General features: G+C 49.1%; 7 protein-coding genes across 7 annotated transcripts; 3 read left to right on the top strand and 4 right to left on the bottom strand.

The window, feature by feature from the left end:
• Window positions 1–355: 355 nt before the first annotated feature.
• IAQ61_000656 (uncharacterized protein) lies at window positions 356–925 on the top strand (the record flags this gene model as incomplete). The annotated part of the gene is made up of 1 exon (XM_003842659.2): window positions 356–925. The coding sequence occupies one exon, from the start codon at window positions 356–358 to the stop codon at window positions 923–925; it is 570 nt and encodes a 189-aa protein (XP_003842707.2).
• Window positions 926–1,345: 420 nt separating this feature from the next.
• IAQ61_000655 (uncharacterized protein) lies at window positions 1,346–2,718 on the bottom strand (the record flags this gene model as incomplete). Its single annotated transcript, XM_003842660.1, has 2 exons — window positions 1,346–2,007; window positions 2,058–2,718. 2 exons carry the CDS (start codon window positions 2,716–2,718, stop codon window positions 1,346–1,348), a joined length of 1,323 nt encoding a protein of 440 aa, XP_003842708.1.
• A 170-nt stretch (window positions 2,719–2,888) lies between these two features.
• IAQ61_000654 (uncharacterized protein) lies at window positions 2,889–3,146 on the top strand (the record flags this gene model as incomplete). Its single annotated transcript, XM_066094769.1, has 1 exon — window positions 2,889–3,146. The coding sequence occupies one exon, from the start codon at window positions 2,889–2,891 to the stop codon at window positions 3,144–3,146; it is 258 nt and encodes an 85-aa protein (XP_065955077.1).
• Window positions 3,147–3,891: 745 nt separating this feature from the next.
• Window positions 3,892–8,063, bottom strand: IAQ61_000653 (uncharacterized protein). Its single transcript, XM_003842661.2, has 6 exons — window positions 7,887–8,063; window positions 7,596–7,838; window positions 5,802–7,548; window positions 5,330–5,752; window positions 4,990–5,272; window positions 3,892–4,942 (listed from the first exon to the last, which is right to left on the bottom strand). Exons 1-6 carry the CDS (start codon window positions 8,025–8,027, stop codon window positions 3,961–3,963), a joined length of 3,819 nt encoding a protein of 1,272 aa, XP_003842709.2. The 5' UTR covers window positions 8,028–8,063; the 3' UTR covers window positions 3,892–3,960.
• An 898-nt stretch (window positions 8,064–8,961) lies between these two features.
• On the top strand, window positions 8,962–11,731 carry IAQ61_000652 (uncharacterized protein; the record flags this gene model as incomplete). Its single annotated transcript, XM_066094768.1, has 7 exons — window positions 8,962–9,018; window positions 9,088–9,163; window positions 9,216–9,279; window positions 9,419–9,870; window positions 9,918–10,823; window positions 10,869–11,112; window positions 11,161–11,731. The coding sequence occupies 7 exons, from the start codon at window positions 8,962–8,964 to the stop codon at window positions 11,729–11,731; spliced, it is 2,370 nt and encodes a 789-aa protein (XP_065955076.1).
• Window positions 11,732–13,197: 1,466 nt separating this feature from the next.
• IAQ61_000651 (uncharacterized protein) lies at window positions 13,198–14,241 on the bottom strand (the record flags this gene model as incomplete). The annotated part of the gene is made up of 1 exon (XM_003842663.2): window positions 13,198–14,241. One exon carries the CDS (start codon window positions 14,239–14,241, stop codon window positions 13,198–13,200), a length of 1,044 nt encoding a protein of 347 aa, XP_003842711.2.
• A 391-nt stretch (window positions 14,242–14,632) lies between these two features.
• On the bottom strand, window positions 14,633–15,430 carry IAQ61_000650 (uncharacterized protein; the record flags this gene model as incomplete). The annotated part of the gene is made up of 1 exon (XM_066094767.1): window positions 14,633–15,430. The coding sequence occupies one exon, from the start codon at window positions 15,428–15,430 to the stop codon at window positions 14,633–14,635; it is 798 nt and encodes a 265-aa protein (XP_065955075.1).
• Between the last annotated feature and the right edge of the window lie 118 nt (window positions 15,431–15,548).

The following is a 15,548-nucleotide window of genomic DNA, read 5'->3' as shown; positions in this document are numbered from 1 at the left end:
CGGCCTAACCCTATGCTAAATATAAGTTCACGCAGCGCTAATTCCATGGTCATATGAACTGCGCCCTCCTTGAAAGTGCACCTTGTAGCGTCATGCGGCGCAGTCGTCAGAGGGAGTGCAAGTCGAAGATTTTTGTCGAATTGGAGTTGCTAGATGAAGAGCGTCAACACCCCCAAGTAGCTGACGAGCTCGGTGTGGTTCAGAGGCTATTCTAGGAAAGCTTTTTTTTTTCTTTTTTTCTTTTTCTGACAGACAACAAGGTTTGGTGCCTTGACGGCTGGCGGGTTGCTTCGACATTTGGCAGACAAGCCTTGAGTGCGCGCTGGTTCGAATGACGCCACTGGAGGCTCACAGGATGGTGGGGGGGTTGGGCGGACAAGGGTGCCCGGTAGGTTCAAGTCCCGAGCCCGAGAAACTGCCAGCCAATGACATTCAAGGCTTGCACGTGCAAGTCTTCGTCTACACACCGGCCCCAAAAGCAAGGCGCGCAACAACAGCGTGGACAAGGCAGGCAGGCGTCAACAGCGTGGACAAGGCAGGCACGCGTCAACAGCGTGGACAAGGCAGGCAGGCGTCAACAGCGTGGACAAGGCAGGCACGCGTCAACAGCGTGGACAAGGCAGGCAGGCGTCAACAGCGTGGACAAGGCAGGCACGCGTCGACTCTCGTCCTTGCTCTGCTCGTCGAGACCAACTGCCTCGCTCTTCTTCTCCCCCACCTCTTCTTTCCCCTTGTCCTCACTCTGCTGATTCTCTTCCTCTTCCCCTTCAGCCTCTTCCTCAGACCTGCACCCGTTCTCCAAATAGTCGATAATTCGCTGACCCCAGGCATGGGGTGCCCACGAATATTCTTCCTTCCATGGTCTGCTATTATAGCACTACCGGTACCAAACCTACGATTACCGCTTCCAACATGGCCTAGATAGTTAGCTACAGCACGTAGTTCAGAGTAAACACGCCCATCTACTATGGACTGGCAATAAGCGTTGATAATAGTATTTACTATCTTGGGGGAGAGGTAAGCTCTCCTCTTCTTTTTATATGCGTGTAGCGTGTTGACTCGGGGGTTATAGTAGCTCTTCTACTACTTGGTTAGATGTATGTAGTTGCAGGTGCTTAGTAGATGCCGTTCCTGTGCCAGTATTGCATGTTAGAGGAAGGGACCATCCGGTGGTAATTGCAATCGGGCTATTGTTGACACTGTGCAAGTAGCGAGGAGTGCGTTTTGTGTTGTAATTAAGTTCCGATTCCTTGGACCGTCTACTGAACACGGATTTTTCGTGAGCCTCCCATCCAAGCCCCATCGATTTCTTACATTTTGCTCTCGCCTTTCAAATGTGTAATCATCAATGATAACCACCTCCACCACTACGATCCAAGACACCCACACCCTCCATCGTGGCGCCACTTCCCTTCCTTGACGGCATGCCATCAGGCACCAGCCCCATCCTCTCTTTCTCTTCATAGCCTCTAACTACTTCCCTCTCCGCCTCCCGTCTAGCCTCCTCCATGTGCCTGATCCGCTCCTTTCTCGCCTTTTCTTTCAGTTCGCCAAATGGATCAAAGCGCTCACTCTCCGGGTCTTTGAACGGGTTCCTGACCCAACTACCACGATCAGTCAACGTTGTCGATCGCGGCCGTCCAGCCAAAACATCGTACGCTTTGTTCAGCGGCGGGTCAGCAAATGGATTGGCCGATGGAACCGGGAACCGAGATCTGTTGCGCTCTGTGGACACGGTTTCGGGTCGCTCGTACGCTGCTGGACCGAAGAGAGTGTTGCTTCGTGCAGAGGATTGCGTGAGATGGCTTGTGCCGTGGCCACTGCCACCGCCGCCGATACGACTGTAGATCGATGATCCATCCTCCACATGCGCGGTCTCAGGAACGCGCAGTGAGTTGGTGTTGTCTGGATTGAAAGCATCACCGTCGAGGCGCTGGTGGTATTTGTCTAGTCTACGCCTGCGTTGCTTGATGAAGATTACAAGGCCGATGATAAGGGCGAGAGCACCTGGAGAAGTGTTAGCACACTCCGTCAATGGGTAAAAAATCGGCTCCTACCCAATACACCTAGAACAGTTGCAGCCACTGCTGCTGTCCTGGTGACAATTGGCCCATCCTGTTGTTGAGCTGATTTCTGAGGGGGTTGTCCGGCTTGGGTATCCGACTGCGCTGGCCCCGGTGGAAAACCAGCTGGAAGTTGACTAGGCTGTGGCACTGTGGTAGATGAAGATGAACTGCTGATGGGTCTCTGTGCTCCCCCAGTAGATGAAGGTGCATTTGTGATTTGTGGCAACGCTGCATTATTGCCTTGAGAAGTCAGGACCTGTGTGAAAGCTGGCGGTAATGAGAACACGACGGAAGGCGTACTTGGTGGGTTGTTAGAGACAGCAAGAGTATTGCTGGGCAAAGCAGACCCCGAGATCGTTGTTGGAGCGGGTCGTATTGGTTGCGGGCCGGGAGCAGCACCACTCTCTGCGGGCGAGGGGGGTTCATCTTCCTCAGATTCGGAGTCAGATTCATCACTTGACAACACACCGCCTTCATCGGAACTACTACCAGGCGAATCTGGGCTCTCAGGGCCTTCTTCTACTTCATCTTCTTCTTCCCCTTCCTCTTCTGCTCCCGCAGCAGGTGGTCCGCTTGGAGCAGGTGCCTGTCGTCGAAATCGCCTCGGGTAAATCTTTACGGGCGCAGGCCGTAAAAGCTGGTAGCGGGCCATGGTAATATGATTAAGTTATGTATCAAGTAGACAATCGCTCCAGAGCGCTCATGGAAAGAACGGAAAACTGCGTAAGAAAATTAAAGTCTCCGGGACTACGAATCAAAACGAAAGGATCCGATCAACGGACAAATCGAAAATGCGACTTGACGATCTTCCAAGTAAAAAGAATGGATGAACAAGCACCAAGGAAAAGGAGGGAGAGGAAAGTAATGGAAGATGGGGATGATGGCAGTATCATTGCGGGCTCCGGGACGGCACTTGGCAGTTTACCGCTACAGGGACAAGACTTCAGTCGTTCGACGTCTCCAAAGTGCACATCAGTGGATCACTTCAAGGGAAATCTCCAATCTCAGTGCCCCATGGAGAGCTGCTGGGGAAACAGAAATGGTATGATTGGGTTGTCCGAGCCAAGTTATCGTCCTTGAAACTGAGGCCCAGAGAAAGCCAAGAGATTCAAGGTGCCAATCGTAGTGGAAACTGTCATTGCGTCTATTATGTGAAGCCCAAAATCAGGTCAAGGCGTGTGTCAGGTCGATAGAGCGCTTGGTTGGCAGAAGCTTCAACGCGAAACGCCTTGGCGGTTTGACGAGACGTGATGAAGCGCGTAGAGCAGCAGATACGAGAACTGCCGCAACGGCAAAGCAGGATCAGTAGTCGTATGACTGCCGTGGCCATATAGCTATATATCCTAAATACATAACATTAGAAGGTTGTGGCGGAGTTGTAAAGCCTTGCGCAGGTACAAACTACACGTGCTAACGAATGTCGGATGAATGTGTGACACGGCCGGCCGCCTCCTCTTAGCATTATACTCTCTGCTCTACTCAACCCCGAGGCCAAAACGTGTCAAGTGCTTCGTGTTCGTTTCGATATGCAGTTGGATTGATGATGAAAGTACGCGGTAGGTCGGGACGTAACATGCCCGCTAAGTGCAATTCACATGTGGTCTGTGCACGACAACCCTGGAGTTGGTCCACATAGCATGGCAGTGGCCCGCGGAACGTCACCCATCCGCATTGATGGAAATCAACGTGCCCGAGCTGATTGCAAATTCCGAAAGCCACATTTGCATGTTCATTTTGAGCATGCATTCGTTGCCGTGCGTCTCCATGATCACCAAGCGATTACCTAGTATTGCTGCCCTCCGCGACGTTCACAGAACTCATTGATCACGCTAATAGGAGGATTGTATTGAGATGTAGTATATGGCTGTATGTGATCACGAGAAGGAATACATGTCTATACCGGGACACTCCGGTCCAAACTCTGCCCTTGACACATCTCATAATACATGCCCTTCTTGGAGAGGAGTCTTTGATGCGTGCCACTCTCGACAATTCGACCACGAGCGAAAACAACAATCAGATCAGCATCCTTGATAGTACTGAGACGATGAGCGACTGCGATTGTTGTGCGCCCACTTTTCGCTACCTCCAAGGCCGCCTGTACAACTTTCTCGGACTCTGTGTCTAGAGCAGACGTGGCTTCGTCCAGAAGAAGCAGACGCGGTTCGCGGATAAGAGCTCTAGCGATGGCGATACGTTGGCGTTGGCCACCTGATAGTTGGGTGCCTCTACTACCACACAGAGTATCAAGTCCATCGGGAAGAGACGCGATGAACTCGGAGATATTGGAGTCTCGAGCTACAGCTTTGATCTGAGCATCCGTAACATCGGTTTCCAAGCCCATAGCAATGTTGTCTCGTACTGAACCTTGATAAAGAACAGGCTCCTGTTGTACGAGGGATACTTCTCGTCGATATTTGCGTGGACAAAGGTTAATGAGCGGGCGATCATTACATGTGATGCGACCAGATCTAGGATCGTAGAAACGTTCCAGCAGTGATATCATGGTCGACTTGCCACAGCCGGAAGCGCCTACGAATGCGATATATTGACCAGGTTTCACATCGACGCTAATGTTCTGAAGGACATTCGAGTTCGGCCTTGATTCATAGGCGAATGTGACATCCTGAATATCAACGTGTGCAGGACCTTTGTCCCGCTCATGGTCGAAAGGTGGCTTGTCTGGGTCTTCTTGGACGGCTGGCTTTAACCGTCGTAGGCCGAAAAGATAATTAGCAGCAGTGGCGGATTTTGTCAGGCTTGTGGTGTACGAGAAGAAAGCAGCGGCGGCCTCCCCGGAGAAGATGACACCAATGAAAACCGTGAAAAACTGTGTCGTAGTATATTCTCCGTAACTGATAAGACGGCCGCCATACCTAATGGGTGTCAGTTGTAGTTGGACGGATCGGGATAAGAAACGTACCAGAAGCCGAGAGCCATGGCAAGGAATGATATTGATTGCGTTAAAGCATACCAAAACATGGTAAATATCAAGGCCTTTAAGCCGTTCTGGGCGATGCCTTGTAGGCGACTCTCATACATGTTGAGAACGTGTCGCTCTAGGGCAAGACTTGACACAGTGCGAATAGCCGATACCGCTTCAGAGGCCATAGCAGCGCTACTGGCAAATCTCTTGCCATTGAGATCCTCTAGCTTGAATTCAAGACGAATCCTGAGATATCCGGAAAATAGCAAAGGTGGCAAAGCTACAGTGAATTAGTCAACGCGCCTTGACAATCATCATGTCTCTGGGTGAAAAATACCTCCAAATACCACAACCAAACCAAGCTTCCACCCGACCACAATGGCCAGAATGGAACTCGAAAGTACGTTGACAATATTTATAAAGATGAGCATGAGATTGAAGCCCATTAGTTCATAGAGATTTGTCGGGTAGCTTGATAGGTTAGATGCTAATGCGCCGCTTGCGTTGGCTGCATCATCGAAGAATGCCATGTCCTGTTTGAGGATGAGATTGAACATTTCGTGTCGATATTCTCGCGAAACATGTTGCGCAATAATGTTAGAAAGATAGCCAATCACTGCGAATAGAACCAGGTTTCCTAAAGCAACGACGAAAAACATGAGAGCGTAGAAGTCGCCTTGGTCGACTGCTTGTGCAGCTGGGAGCTGAAAGGCTTCAACCACACGTGAGAAGAGAATGGCTTGCGCAGGGTATGTCGCTCCTGTAAACTATCAGCAAGAAGAAAATTATAATGAGTAGACATGACATACCGCCACAAAGCGCTGCAACACCTAGGACTACAAAGTGCATCCATAAATTGCCTTGCTCCTTTAGAATAAGGTACGCGCACTTGACCAAGTTGTAGTTGACAACATCGTGGCCAGGACCATGATTGGCCTTGTTGACTGTGGACGCTTGGGTCTGGGTGCGTACAAGAGACGCCCGACTTGAAGTCTCGTCTCCGTCACCCTGCGAATTGTCTGTAGTTTGACCAAGATCTTGGGCCCTTACGAGGCGAGCATAAGCACCACCGCGCTCAAGAAGATCTGTATGTGTGCCCTGTTCGAGGACAACGCCATCACCTATAACAGCGATATTATCAGCATTGCGAATGGTCGACAGCTTGTGAGCAATAACGATTGTTGTGCGATCTCGTGAGACTCTGTCCAGGGCTTCTTGGACGATCTTCTCGGCCTTTGGATCCAGAGCGCTCGTCGCTTCGTCGAGGAGTAACACGGTAGGCTGGGAAACAATACTGCGTGCAATTGCGAGTCTCTGTTTTTGTCCACCAGAAAGATTTGTGGCTCGCTCGCCCAAGACGGTATTGTAACCTTGAGGCAATTGCTCAATGAACTCGGAAGCGTATGCATCTTTGCACGCCTTCTCCACAAGAGCACGTTGCTCTTGTTGTGGAAGGGTAGCTTTTTCGGTTCCCAGTAATCCATAGACGATGTTCTCGTAGACTGTACCGGAGAACAAGACTGGCTCTTGTTGTACCAGCCGAACATTAGTCCGTAGCCAAGTCAGGTTCAGTTCACGAATGTCTGTGCCGTCGAAAGATACGGTGCCACTAAGCTGGTCATACCATCGCTCCAACAGGCCAACAATAGTAGATTTTCCCGACCCAGATGCGCCCACTAGAGCAGTTGTTTTGTTGGCAGGGGCTGTCAAGGTGAGGCCTTTCAGGACCGTGATGTCGGGTCTGGCAGGGTACGAAAATACAACATTCTCGATATCAATTCGTCCACGGCATGTTGTTGGTATAATGCCGTGATCGCTCAAAGGATCAATCTCCGACTTTCGATCAATTGTCGTGAACATCTCGTCGGCCGCGGATGATGCTTTCACTAAGGAAACAATCTGCGGCGCAATGGTCGTCATGGCAGTTGCCGCGACAATGACCGCAAGAATAACGACAAAGACGTCGCCACTTTCCTTGATTTCACCGCTGGCATACATCCGGATACCTTTCCAGAATGCAAGCCCATAGCCAGAGTAGACGCAGAAGAACTCTGTTGAGAAAAGAACCGAATAGATAGGAGATTTCTTCATCCCCTCGGTCATGGCTGCGTCCAAGAAGGCCTCATACTTGCGTGATAGCAAAGGGTTCAACCAAAAGGCATGGACTGTCCGGACTGTTGAAAAAACTTCTTCTGCAAGTAATCCAGCATCCGAATAAATCGCAAGCACTTTCTTCTCGTTTTTGCCATCGAGCCCCACGCAAATCCCAACCACGACGATGATAGTAGGGACAATACTCAACGTGATCAAAGTGAGCTTCCATTGAATTGCAAAGGCAACAATGAAGGCTGTCACAAACGTGGAGATACCCTGGATTATCAAAGTAAGTTTTTCAGAGATCCCGTTGTTGACGTTGTTCCCGTTCGTAGTAACTTGCGTCGTGACAGAAGCGGCCTCGCTAGAATCGAAATACGCGATGTTCTGCCGCAAAATACATTTGATAAAGTCGATGCGAAGCGCTTTGGTGGTTCGTATAGCTGAGATGGAAATTCCAACCTGTCTGTGTAAGCATCGAATGCTTCTAGTATCGCGCTGAGACGCACCGAGTGTATGTACACAAGACCAAACTTGGCAACAAATAGATATATAAAGTACAGTGTGTATTTGTTGACTTCAGACCTATATTTTTCAGGAGTGGTTGATCCAGTTGCAAATCCGGTAAATGTTGTGACAAATTTACCAAACACGAGGTCCATTAGTGGTAAAAGTGTTCCTGCACCGATGGCAGCAAGGAATGAGATAGAATTAAGCGTCCAGCTCGTACGGTCAGCATATTTGAAGATGCGCTGTTGTAGATTTAGTATGATGTGGGAAGAGTGGACTGCTAGGCTTACAAGATAGCCTCCTGAACTCTTCTGGGCTTCGTTGGCTACCGCATCAGCCTTGGAAGAGATATCGATGCTTCGTTTTTCATCCTGACATATTCTCTGATCAGGCAATTGTGACAACTCTTCTTTTCGCGACATGCTATGCATCAACTTTGATGGGAGAGTTAAAGATTAATGTCTGCAGCTTTTGTGTGTGGCCATGTCAGTATGGTGTTAAAGAGCCTCTCAGCCGGGGTCCTCGCATCCCGAGAAGGCCAAAGTCGATGCCTAGCCCAAGTGGCGTCCGCTCGTACATCTGGGCGAGTCTATTGTGGTCGAAAGTAAGCGTGGTCCCAAGGGGTCAAGCCATGCCGCCTAGGGGGTAGGTACTGGTATCAATATTTACCGAGACTGGAATCGTGTGTGTGCTTCAGAACTAGCTGTGACTACATACATAAGGGCCAGTAATAACCTAGAAGTAAGCCCTAATTAATTCCTATTGATTGAAATGTACTTCATGAATTTGGAGAGCTTGACCTATTGACGGTTATGGCCACCAAATTCCTCTTAGGCCCCTTTTTGATCCCCCTCGCCGCCCCCTATGTTCAGAGGAATTTTACTTTTGCTCGCTTCTAACTTCTAAGCTCTGTGTAGCATAGCGTGGATGTTCGGACACTATGCCGGTGTACGAGAAATCCGAACCGTTCTTGGGATCGTGCCAACAATCGACTTCCGCAAGCAGACTAAACCGATCATATAACATTAAGCCTTTCAGGCTTGCCTAGGATGCGCTCTTAGCACAAATCTGGGCTGAACATAATTACCCATTTGAGGCGTCAACTGTATCATCTGGAGGATAATTTACGGGTATTGACTCTTGTAAAGTGTTAGTCTAATTCCACATGCTACACTGTGCAGAGTAGAAGTTGACGGTTGCCTAGAGCCACGAGGATCTCGACATCGACTCATGACATAATCGACTAGGTAGGTACCGCCGGAGGCCGACGCGTCCAGCCTCCGGACGTTTCCACAAGACAGCCACGATCTTCAACTCACAGTACATACCGCAGTATACTTTCAGCCACTTGCAGCTTCCGGAAAGATGGACGATGGCGATGACATGGATGTGTCGGTTGACGGGATTCTGTCCAAACGTGCAGTATGTAGAGTCGGACGGCTGGCTTGCCTTACCAGGCTGCCGGTACCATACATCAACTGATTGTCCCAGTGCGACTCCTGTAGAAACAGAAAAATCAAATGCGACCGATGTGTGCCATGTTCCAATTGCAAAGCCAGCAAGTTGAGTGAGTACATCTTGCCATAACTCGGATACGAGTCTGAGGCTGATTCTTGAAGCGTGCACCACAACTGCACCGATGCAAAAGGCGCCGCGACAACGAGTTCACATATCTGATGAGTAGTGCGTGCTTTTTTTAGCCAGGCGTTTTTTTTTTGGCTTTGATATATTTCAAGTCTACTTACCCTGTCTCGATTAAGGGTCGAATGCTTTCCATACGTCCACTTCAGATTTCCCTCGTTCCTGGCTGATTATTGAGCAGCGAAAAGAAGATTGATCGAATTGAAGACCGATTAGCAAGCATCGAGAATGTTTTGGCGGGTCTCGCAACCAGATTGGGTAATTTGGACTTACAGAAAGATGATTCAAGCAGCCAGTCACGATCCAGTCGGGTTGGCGTAAATAATAAAAGCCCTGGGATTACGACTGATGCAGCCGCTACTCCTGCAACGTTCGAAGGTGAAACAACAATCAACAGTCAATCGGGTTATGCACGAGAGCTACTGGCCCAGGCTATCGGCAACACACCATCCATGGAACAAAACGCAGAGATTAGATCTGCACTGACCGCGCTGAAAGAATTAGTCGGCCAACAAGGCCAAATAACTACGTCTTCGAATCAGCTCATTAATCGAACTCTCGCAGAATTTGACCCGGCCAAGTTGGAACGGCCACCCTGGGCTGTGGTTAGCGACACTTTGGACAAGGCGTGCAGTCAGTATTCTGTCCGTGCTATGTAGACATGGTACTTATATGCACAGAGTTCCCTACCATGGCTTTTGTGATCATCTTTCCCTTTCTGAAAATGGAGAATATAAGGGAGATTGTAGAAGATGCATACTTCAACGCAGGCTCTTGTTCTGCTCCGAGGCGCGTCCTCGCTTACGGGGTCATGGAGAACATATTTGTTGAGTTCAAGGCATTCCCTCTCGCCAATCAGGACATCGGCCATTTTGGAGAATACAGCAACATGTGCAAAAGGCATATGGAGGTGGCTATGAGCCAGCTGGATATTTTCATGCCAGCAAGCTACGAGAACATCATGGCTCTACTAATCAGCGCTGCACAATCAATCGAACTGTGTAAACCATCGCTATGCTGGGTCATGATCTCGACTGCAGCCGGCCTGTGCCAAAACCTCGGCTACCACCGCATCAATACAATGGCGAATGATAGTGTGGAAGAACAAAATGCTAAGATCCACGTTTTTTGGATGGTCTACATGCTTGACAAGACCCTTTCGCTTCGTCTTGGTCGTGCCTCGATCATCCAGGATTGGGACATCTCGCTTCCATTTTTCGTTGGCAATGAGAACGCTACGGAAACTCCTGATGGCACCCAGATGCTTTCCTACTGGATCAAAGTTGCACGAGTTCAAGGCTTGACGTACGAGAAGCTCTTCTGTCCCGCCGCCTTCCTCACGTCGCCTGACGAACGTGCTCGTATTGCTAATGATCTGGTCAATGCGATGAACCAAGCGTGGCTTGAAAGGGGTGAGGTGACCGTTGCAGATTTTACAGACTTGGGTAAGGACATTAAGTTTGTGCCTCATCGCACATCATACACCCTGAATAGCCCAAGCACCACAGAGATACCATCCAGGCGCAAGCGGCTCGGGCCTCCAAAACCGATAACTGCGCCTCTGAATGCGGCAGAATATATACAAGGTAGGCTGTCATCACTGCTCCAGACCTCTTGCTGATTTCTGGAAGGGTCGTTTGAGCGCATTCAAGATATATTTTTTCATTCAGATGTTGTTATGCACTATTCTACTTGTGCGCTCATCCAACGAGCCGTCAGTCCTGACAATTTCACATTCAATCAAGAATGTCTTGAATCCTCTCGAGCGGCTCTGGCAGCCCACATGAGGGCAAACGCTCAGTTCAACACCAATGGAAACGAGGAGTTATGGTCAGGTTATATCCATTGGTCTATCCTCAACGCCCCTTTTACTCCGTAAGCTTCATCCCTACCCGGTCAGCCCACAAACTAACATCGCTCGAGTTTTATTGTCATCTTTTGCTATGTCATTCAAGAAAACGAGTCCAGTGACCTCGACTCTCTCTTTGACTTTGTCGCCAGCCTAGAATCCTGTCGCACTATATCGGAAGGCGCCGACAGACTATACAAAATGTGTCACATGTTCTCGCAAATCGCGAAACTCTACGTTCAAGCAAAGACTCAAGAAAAAACGACGCGCACTCAAGCAGGAGCTCAGGGAAGCCAGACAGATTATTATACCACAGCTGATGGAACACACTTGGATCTCAATGCATCAAACTCATTCGATCCATATCTCAATGCACTTGGCCTCATGCCAAATTGGAGATGGCCGGGTCCTGGCGTCCATGCTACATCAAATGAATTCGATGCTCCGCAGGATACTAGTGGAGTCAACATCTACAACCAGGGAAATAATTTAAGCGGTGTGCCAGGCATTAGTGCGACGAATCTCGGCTTTGGTCCCCTCGGTGGAAACCAGAATTCTGTACAAGATTGGTTCTCTGGATCACGATATCTGATGAATTGGATAGAAGCGGGTGACGAACTCCAGATGCCAGATTTAAATTTATAGATATGGATCAGGCCGAGAGTTTCACTACGTCTGTGTTACGAACTTGTTAGATACTGCATTCCCGTGGGAACTTCTGTGTGCCATTGAAATATCTAGCGGTTCCTGAACGCTCTTGTAGTAGATGATGGATCATTCTGGGGAGCCTGCCCTTGGAGAAATGCATCCAAATCGAAGTGATTCGGTATTCGCATTCTGCACTGCTGTTCTCTACTACATGTCCTGTCTTTGTGGGTTCTTTGCATTCGCATCCTGCTTCTGCCACTCCCTCTCCTCAGCAGCCCTTCTCATCTCCTCCCTTTACTTATTCTCTGCCTCTTTCCCTTCGCAGCCACTACACGGGCCTATCTGACCACAAGGATTCTCGTCCCCCGTCTCATAAACACGGCAGTACGACTCAAAACCAGGACAGGCCGCTTTCTCAACAGAGTTTTGATAATTGCACATCTTGCCCCATTTTCCATCAGTTCTCCAGCTTGGCGATATGTAAGGCTTGAAATTGTACTTCCTACAAACGGGACAGATGTAGCGCCATTCCTTGCACATGACTACAATTTGTTTGTTAAGGCGATAGTTCTAACGATCTATATAGACAGCAGTTCAGGAACTGAGTCTCCGGATTTTCGCACGACGTCAGATTCTCGAAGAAGTTGTTGTGTGGATTTGCAATGATGAATACTCTAGGGGAGTTGGTCCCGGGTTCTGGACTTTATAGGCGCGGTCTGACTGGCTGAAGGCGTGTGATATGGCTGAGTTCAACTTCCAATCACTATCATGCTATGAGTCTTCCACTTAATATGATTCATGCTGACTGTGTGACTAGACGATAGCAGAAGTGAAGCGGCTAACTGCAGATTGATCCCTACGATGGGTATGCTGAGTGATTTGACGACCATCCCCGGGTTCACGCATGGAAGATTTCATGATCAGTCGGATACCCGTAAAACAAGAGCACCTTCCAATGAGGGACATGAAATTATTTAAAGTTTACATACTACTCAGTAAGAGATACGTTCATAGTGTAATAGCTATTTCACTTGTCTCCTTTGGTCCAAATAAAGTACAAGGATAATCGGTATCGCGCTTGAAAAAACGAGAACAGAGGCTCAGAATGGCAGAAGGAAGTTCTGAGCGAGGAATATCGTGGATGTATTGAAGGTTTAAGGTATGGTTGTCCGTAGTGACCACGAGTGGGTATTGGCAAACTGGAGGTAGTTGCAGGCCTGAGATAGACTGTTCACAATTAAGTAAGAAATTCATAATTTGAATTCTGGAGAACAGTAGGGGTGGCAATTTAGGACTAGAGCTAGAATAACTTCATCATGTCGGCCGTAGATTACGTATTTGTATGTCTTGATCCTAAATGGATAGGACAACTAGACACCAAATCACCATGGTATTTCAAAATGAATGCACGGCTAATCAAGAGGAACAAGAAACAACAGTCACTTCATTACTTCCTTAGTCCTTCAAAATAGCGCAAGTGCATTCGGCGAGCTGCCCACACCCCCCGGCACATTGCCCGGCGCACTCGTCAATAAAAACGTCCACCTCTCCTTCTCCTTGCAAACTCTTGCCAATCGCTCCAAATCCCACAGCTCTCCAATCGGCATACCCCATAGCGGTAATAAAGAGGCATGCAAACTCTCCTGAAAGCTTGGCGGTGGCCACGCTTCAAAATTGGCATTATCGCATGCAGCCGCTGCAAAGTAGTTATCGTATAGGAAATCTTTCATGGAGTCACTGGCCTCGAGGCCAGCGTAGGTGTGAGCATTGAGATCGAATTGGGACTGTGCGGTCTTTTGGGAAGAAGTGAGGGAGAAGTAGTGGGCTAGCCAGCCTGTGCGTATGAGTAGGATGTCGCCAGTCTGGAGTGTTGTGTTTTGGGATTTTGCGCAGGCGATGAGGTCGGCGGCTGTGATGTGGTGGGTATTGAAAGGGTTGTAGGATTTCCCGTTCGATTGGGACCAAGTATAGACGTCGAGGAGGACGCCACGACCGACGATGCCTCGTTTGGCCCAGGCGTCTATGCCTAGGCGACGCGGTTTAATTTCTTCTCGTGCTGTCGTGTTTCCGTGGCATTGCTCCTGGTCTTTGTCATCTCCTTCTATTTCGGCGAGTATCTCATCACTTGCTACGCCGTTGTAGTGGCATCCTGTCTTTGGGTCGGCGAAGTGTCGAAAACCATCCCATTGACTGCTAGATTGTGTGTTTAACTCGATTTCATCATCGAAGGCACCTTTGCCTATGCTCTTGATCCGATGTTTCATGGGCATACGGCCGAAGAACGTTGGGCCTGGAATATTGAGTGGGAGATCCAGGGGTACCACTTCGCCAGTCTTGACATTGTCCTGTGTCGCCTTTGCGATACGTTCTGTTGTAAGGAGGTTCAGTCGGCCAAGTTCATCACTGCCACCCCAAAACCATGCTGCACCCTCTGGTGTCCCGGAGACATGTGGAAGTTGACTGCGTTTCGGAAAAGAGGTGGCGTCATTATTTGGATTAAGACGCATTTTCGGGGAATGCTGTGCTCCAGCGAATGTATTCTGGGGTATGCGAAGAACTTACTCCGCTTCATAGCTGATATCGTGATGTTTTACCAAGCCTCGCTTGCTATGTTAAAGATGACGTCGTGGTCGCGTAGTGGAGAATTGCAAGGACGGCGGCTAGCTTTGGCCCCCACGTCCCGCGAGCTCAATGACCTGATTCAAAACAATGATCTATCCAGTCTTCCCGACAAGTCAAAAGTATTTTAACTTTCTGTGCCTAATGATCAAGAAGTGGCGATCAGCGTTGTGTGTAGAACAAATTCCCATGTTTACCGGTAAGACTACCATGAAACACACACATGAGGCAAGACTTCCGTTTTCTGTCAATAGAACCTCATTTCTCACTTCGAATATCCTACTTCCGACAGATTTTCTTATGATCCCTCCAATCCACTTTCTGACACTCCACCCCACAATACCCCACCCTTCCACATCCTTTACACTTCTTCACACCCTCAATCCTACCACAGTTCTCACATTCACCCTCTTCTCGCTTGCCCCTTCCCTGCACCAACACCTCATCCATACCTGGCACTTTCTTCTTCATCATGTCGACCAAAATCCTCACATTCATGCCATCGTTGTCTTTAGCATGCACATCACCTCCATGCTGCACAAACCATTTCATCATCTCTACGTTCTTCGTGGTGTCACCGTGAATATCTGCTTGTGCAATCTCGGAGCCAGTGTTGCCGCCGAAGCGGTTGCGTGTATTCACACTGCCGCCAGCGTCAAACAGAAGCTGGGCGAATGAAGGGACAGCAAAAGGTTTAGTGGAAATGGACCAGTAAAGAGCTGTTGCGCCGGTCGCGTCGGTCCCCGTTACAGGAACTTGAATGTTCGCCGTGAGATACCGTGTCAAGTCCAGCAATTTTGCCTCGTTTTCGGGATTGAAGAAAAAGAATTGTAGGACTACGTTGTAGATTGGCAGACGAGTAGCTCCCCAGCGGGCGGCGTATAGCTCATCTCGGATCATTTCTGTGGCCGCTTCATCGTCGCCTAGCTCTGAGACTCGAGAGTTGACGTAGCTTTGGAGCGCATCCCAATCGCCGTTGAAAGTGGAGAGTAAGACTTTGCCAAGGGTATCGTTCAGGTCACGAGCGGGTACTAGAGGATTTTGCGAGGCCCAGCCTCGTAATTCGAGAGCGTCCATGCCAGTGAGTTGGTCATTAGAGCTGATGAGATCCTCTAGTGGGCTAGATCTGGTCAGTGCTTGTTCCGTTGCTTGATTCTCGATGACTACAATAGATGGTGGAATACCTTGAGGGGGA

The sequence above is a fragment of the Plenodomus lingam genome, assembly GCF_022343315.1.
Source record: "Plenodomus lingam strain CAN1 chromosome Unknown contig_11, whole genome shotgun sequence".
Lineage (NCBI taxonomy): Eukaryota > Fungi > Ascomycota > Dothideomycetes > Pleosporales > Leptosphaeriaceae > Plenodomus > Plenodomus lingam.
Note: the sequence above shows the minus strand (reverse complement) of the source record. Positions and strands in the feature narration are given on the sequence as shown.

What these genes read in the sequence shown, in the direction of transcription:
- IAQ61_000653 (XM_003842661.2), bottom strand. Translation starts at nt 8,027, where the DNA reads ATGCATAGCATGTCGCGAAAAGAAGAGTTGTCACAATTGCCTGATCAG. An exon ending in AGAGTTCAGGAGGCTATCTT is followed by an intron (nt 7,839 to 7,886) that starts GTAAGCCTAGCA and finishes AATCTACAACAG; the next exon opens with CGCATCTTCAAATATGCTGA. An exon ending in GTCTTGTGTACATACACTCG is followed by an intron (nt 7,549 to 7,595) that starts GTGCGTCTCAGC and finishes TTACACAGACAG; the next exon opens with GTTGGAATTTCCATCTCAGC.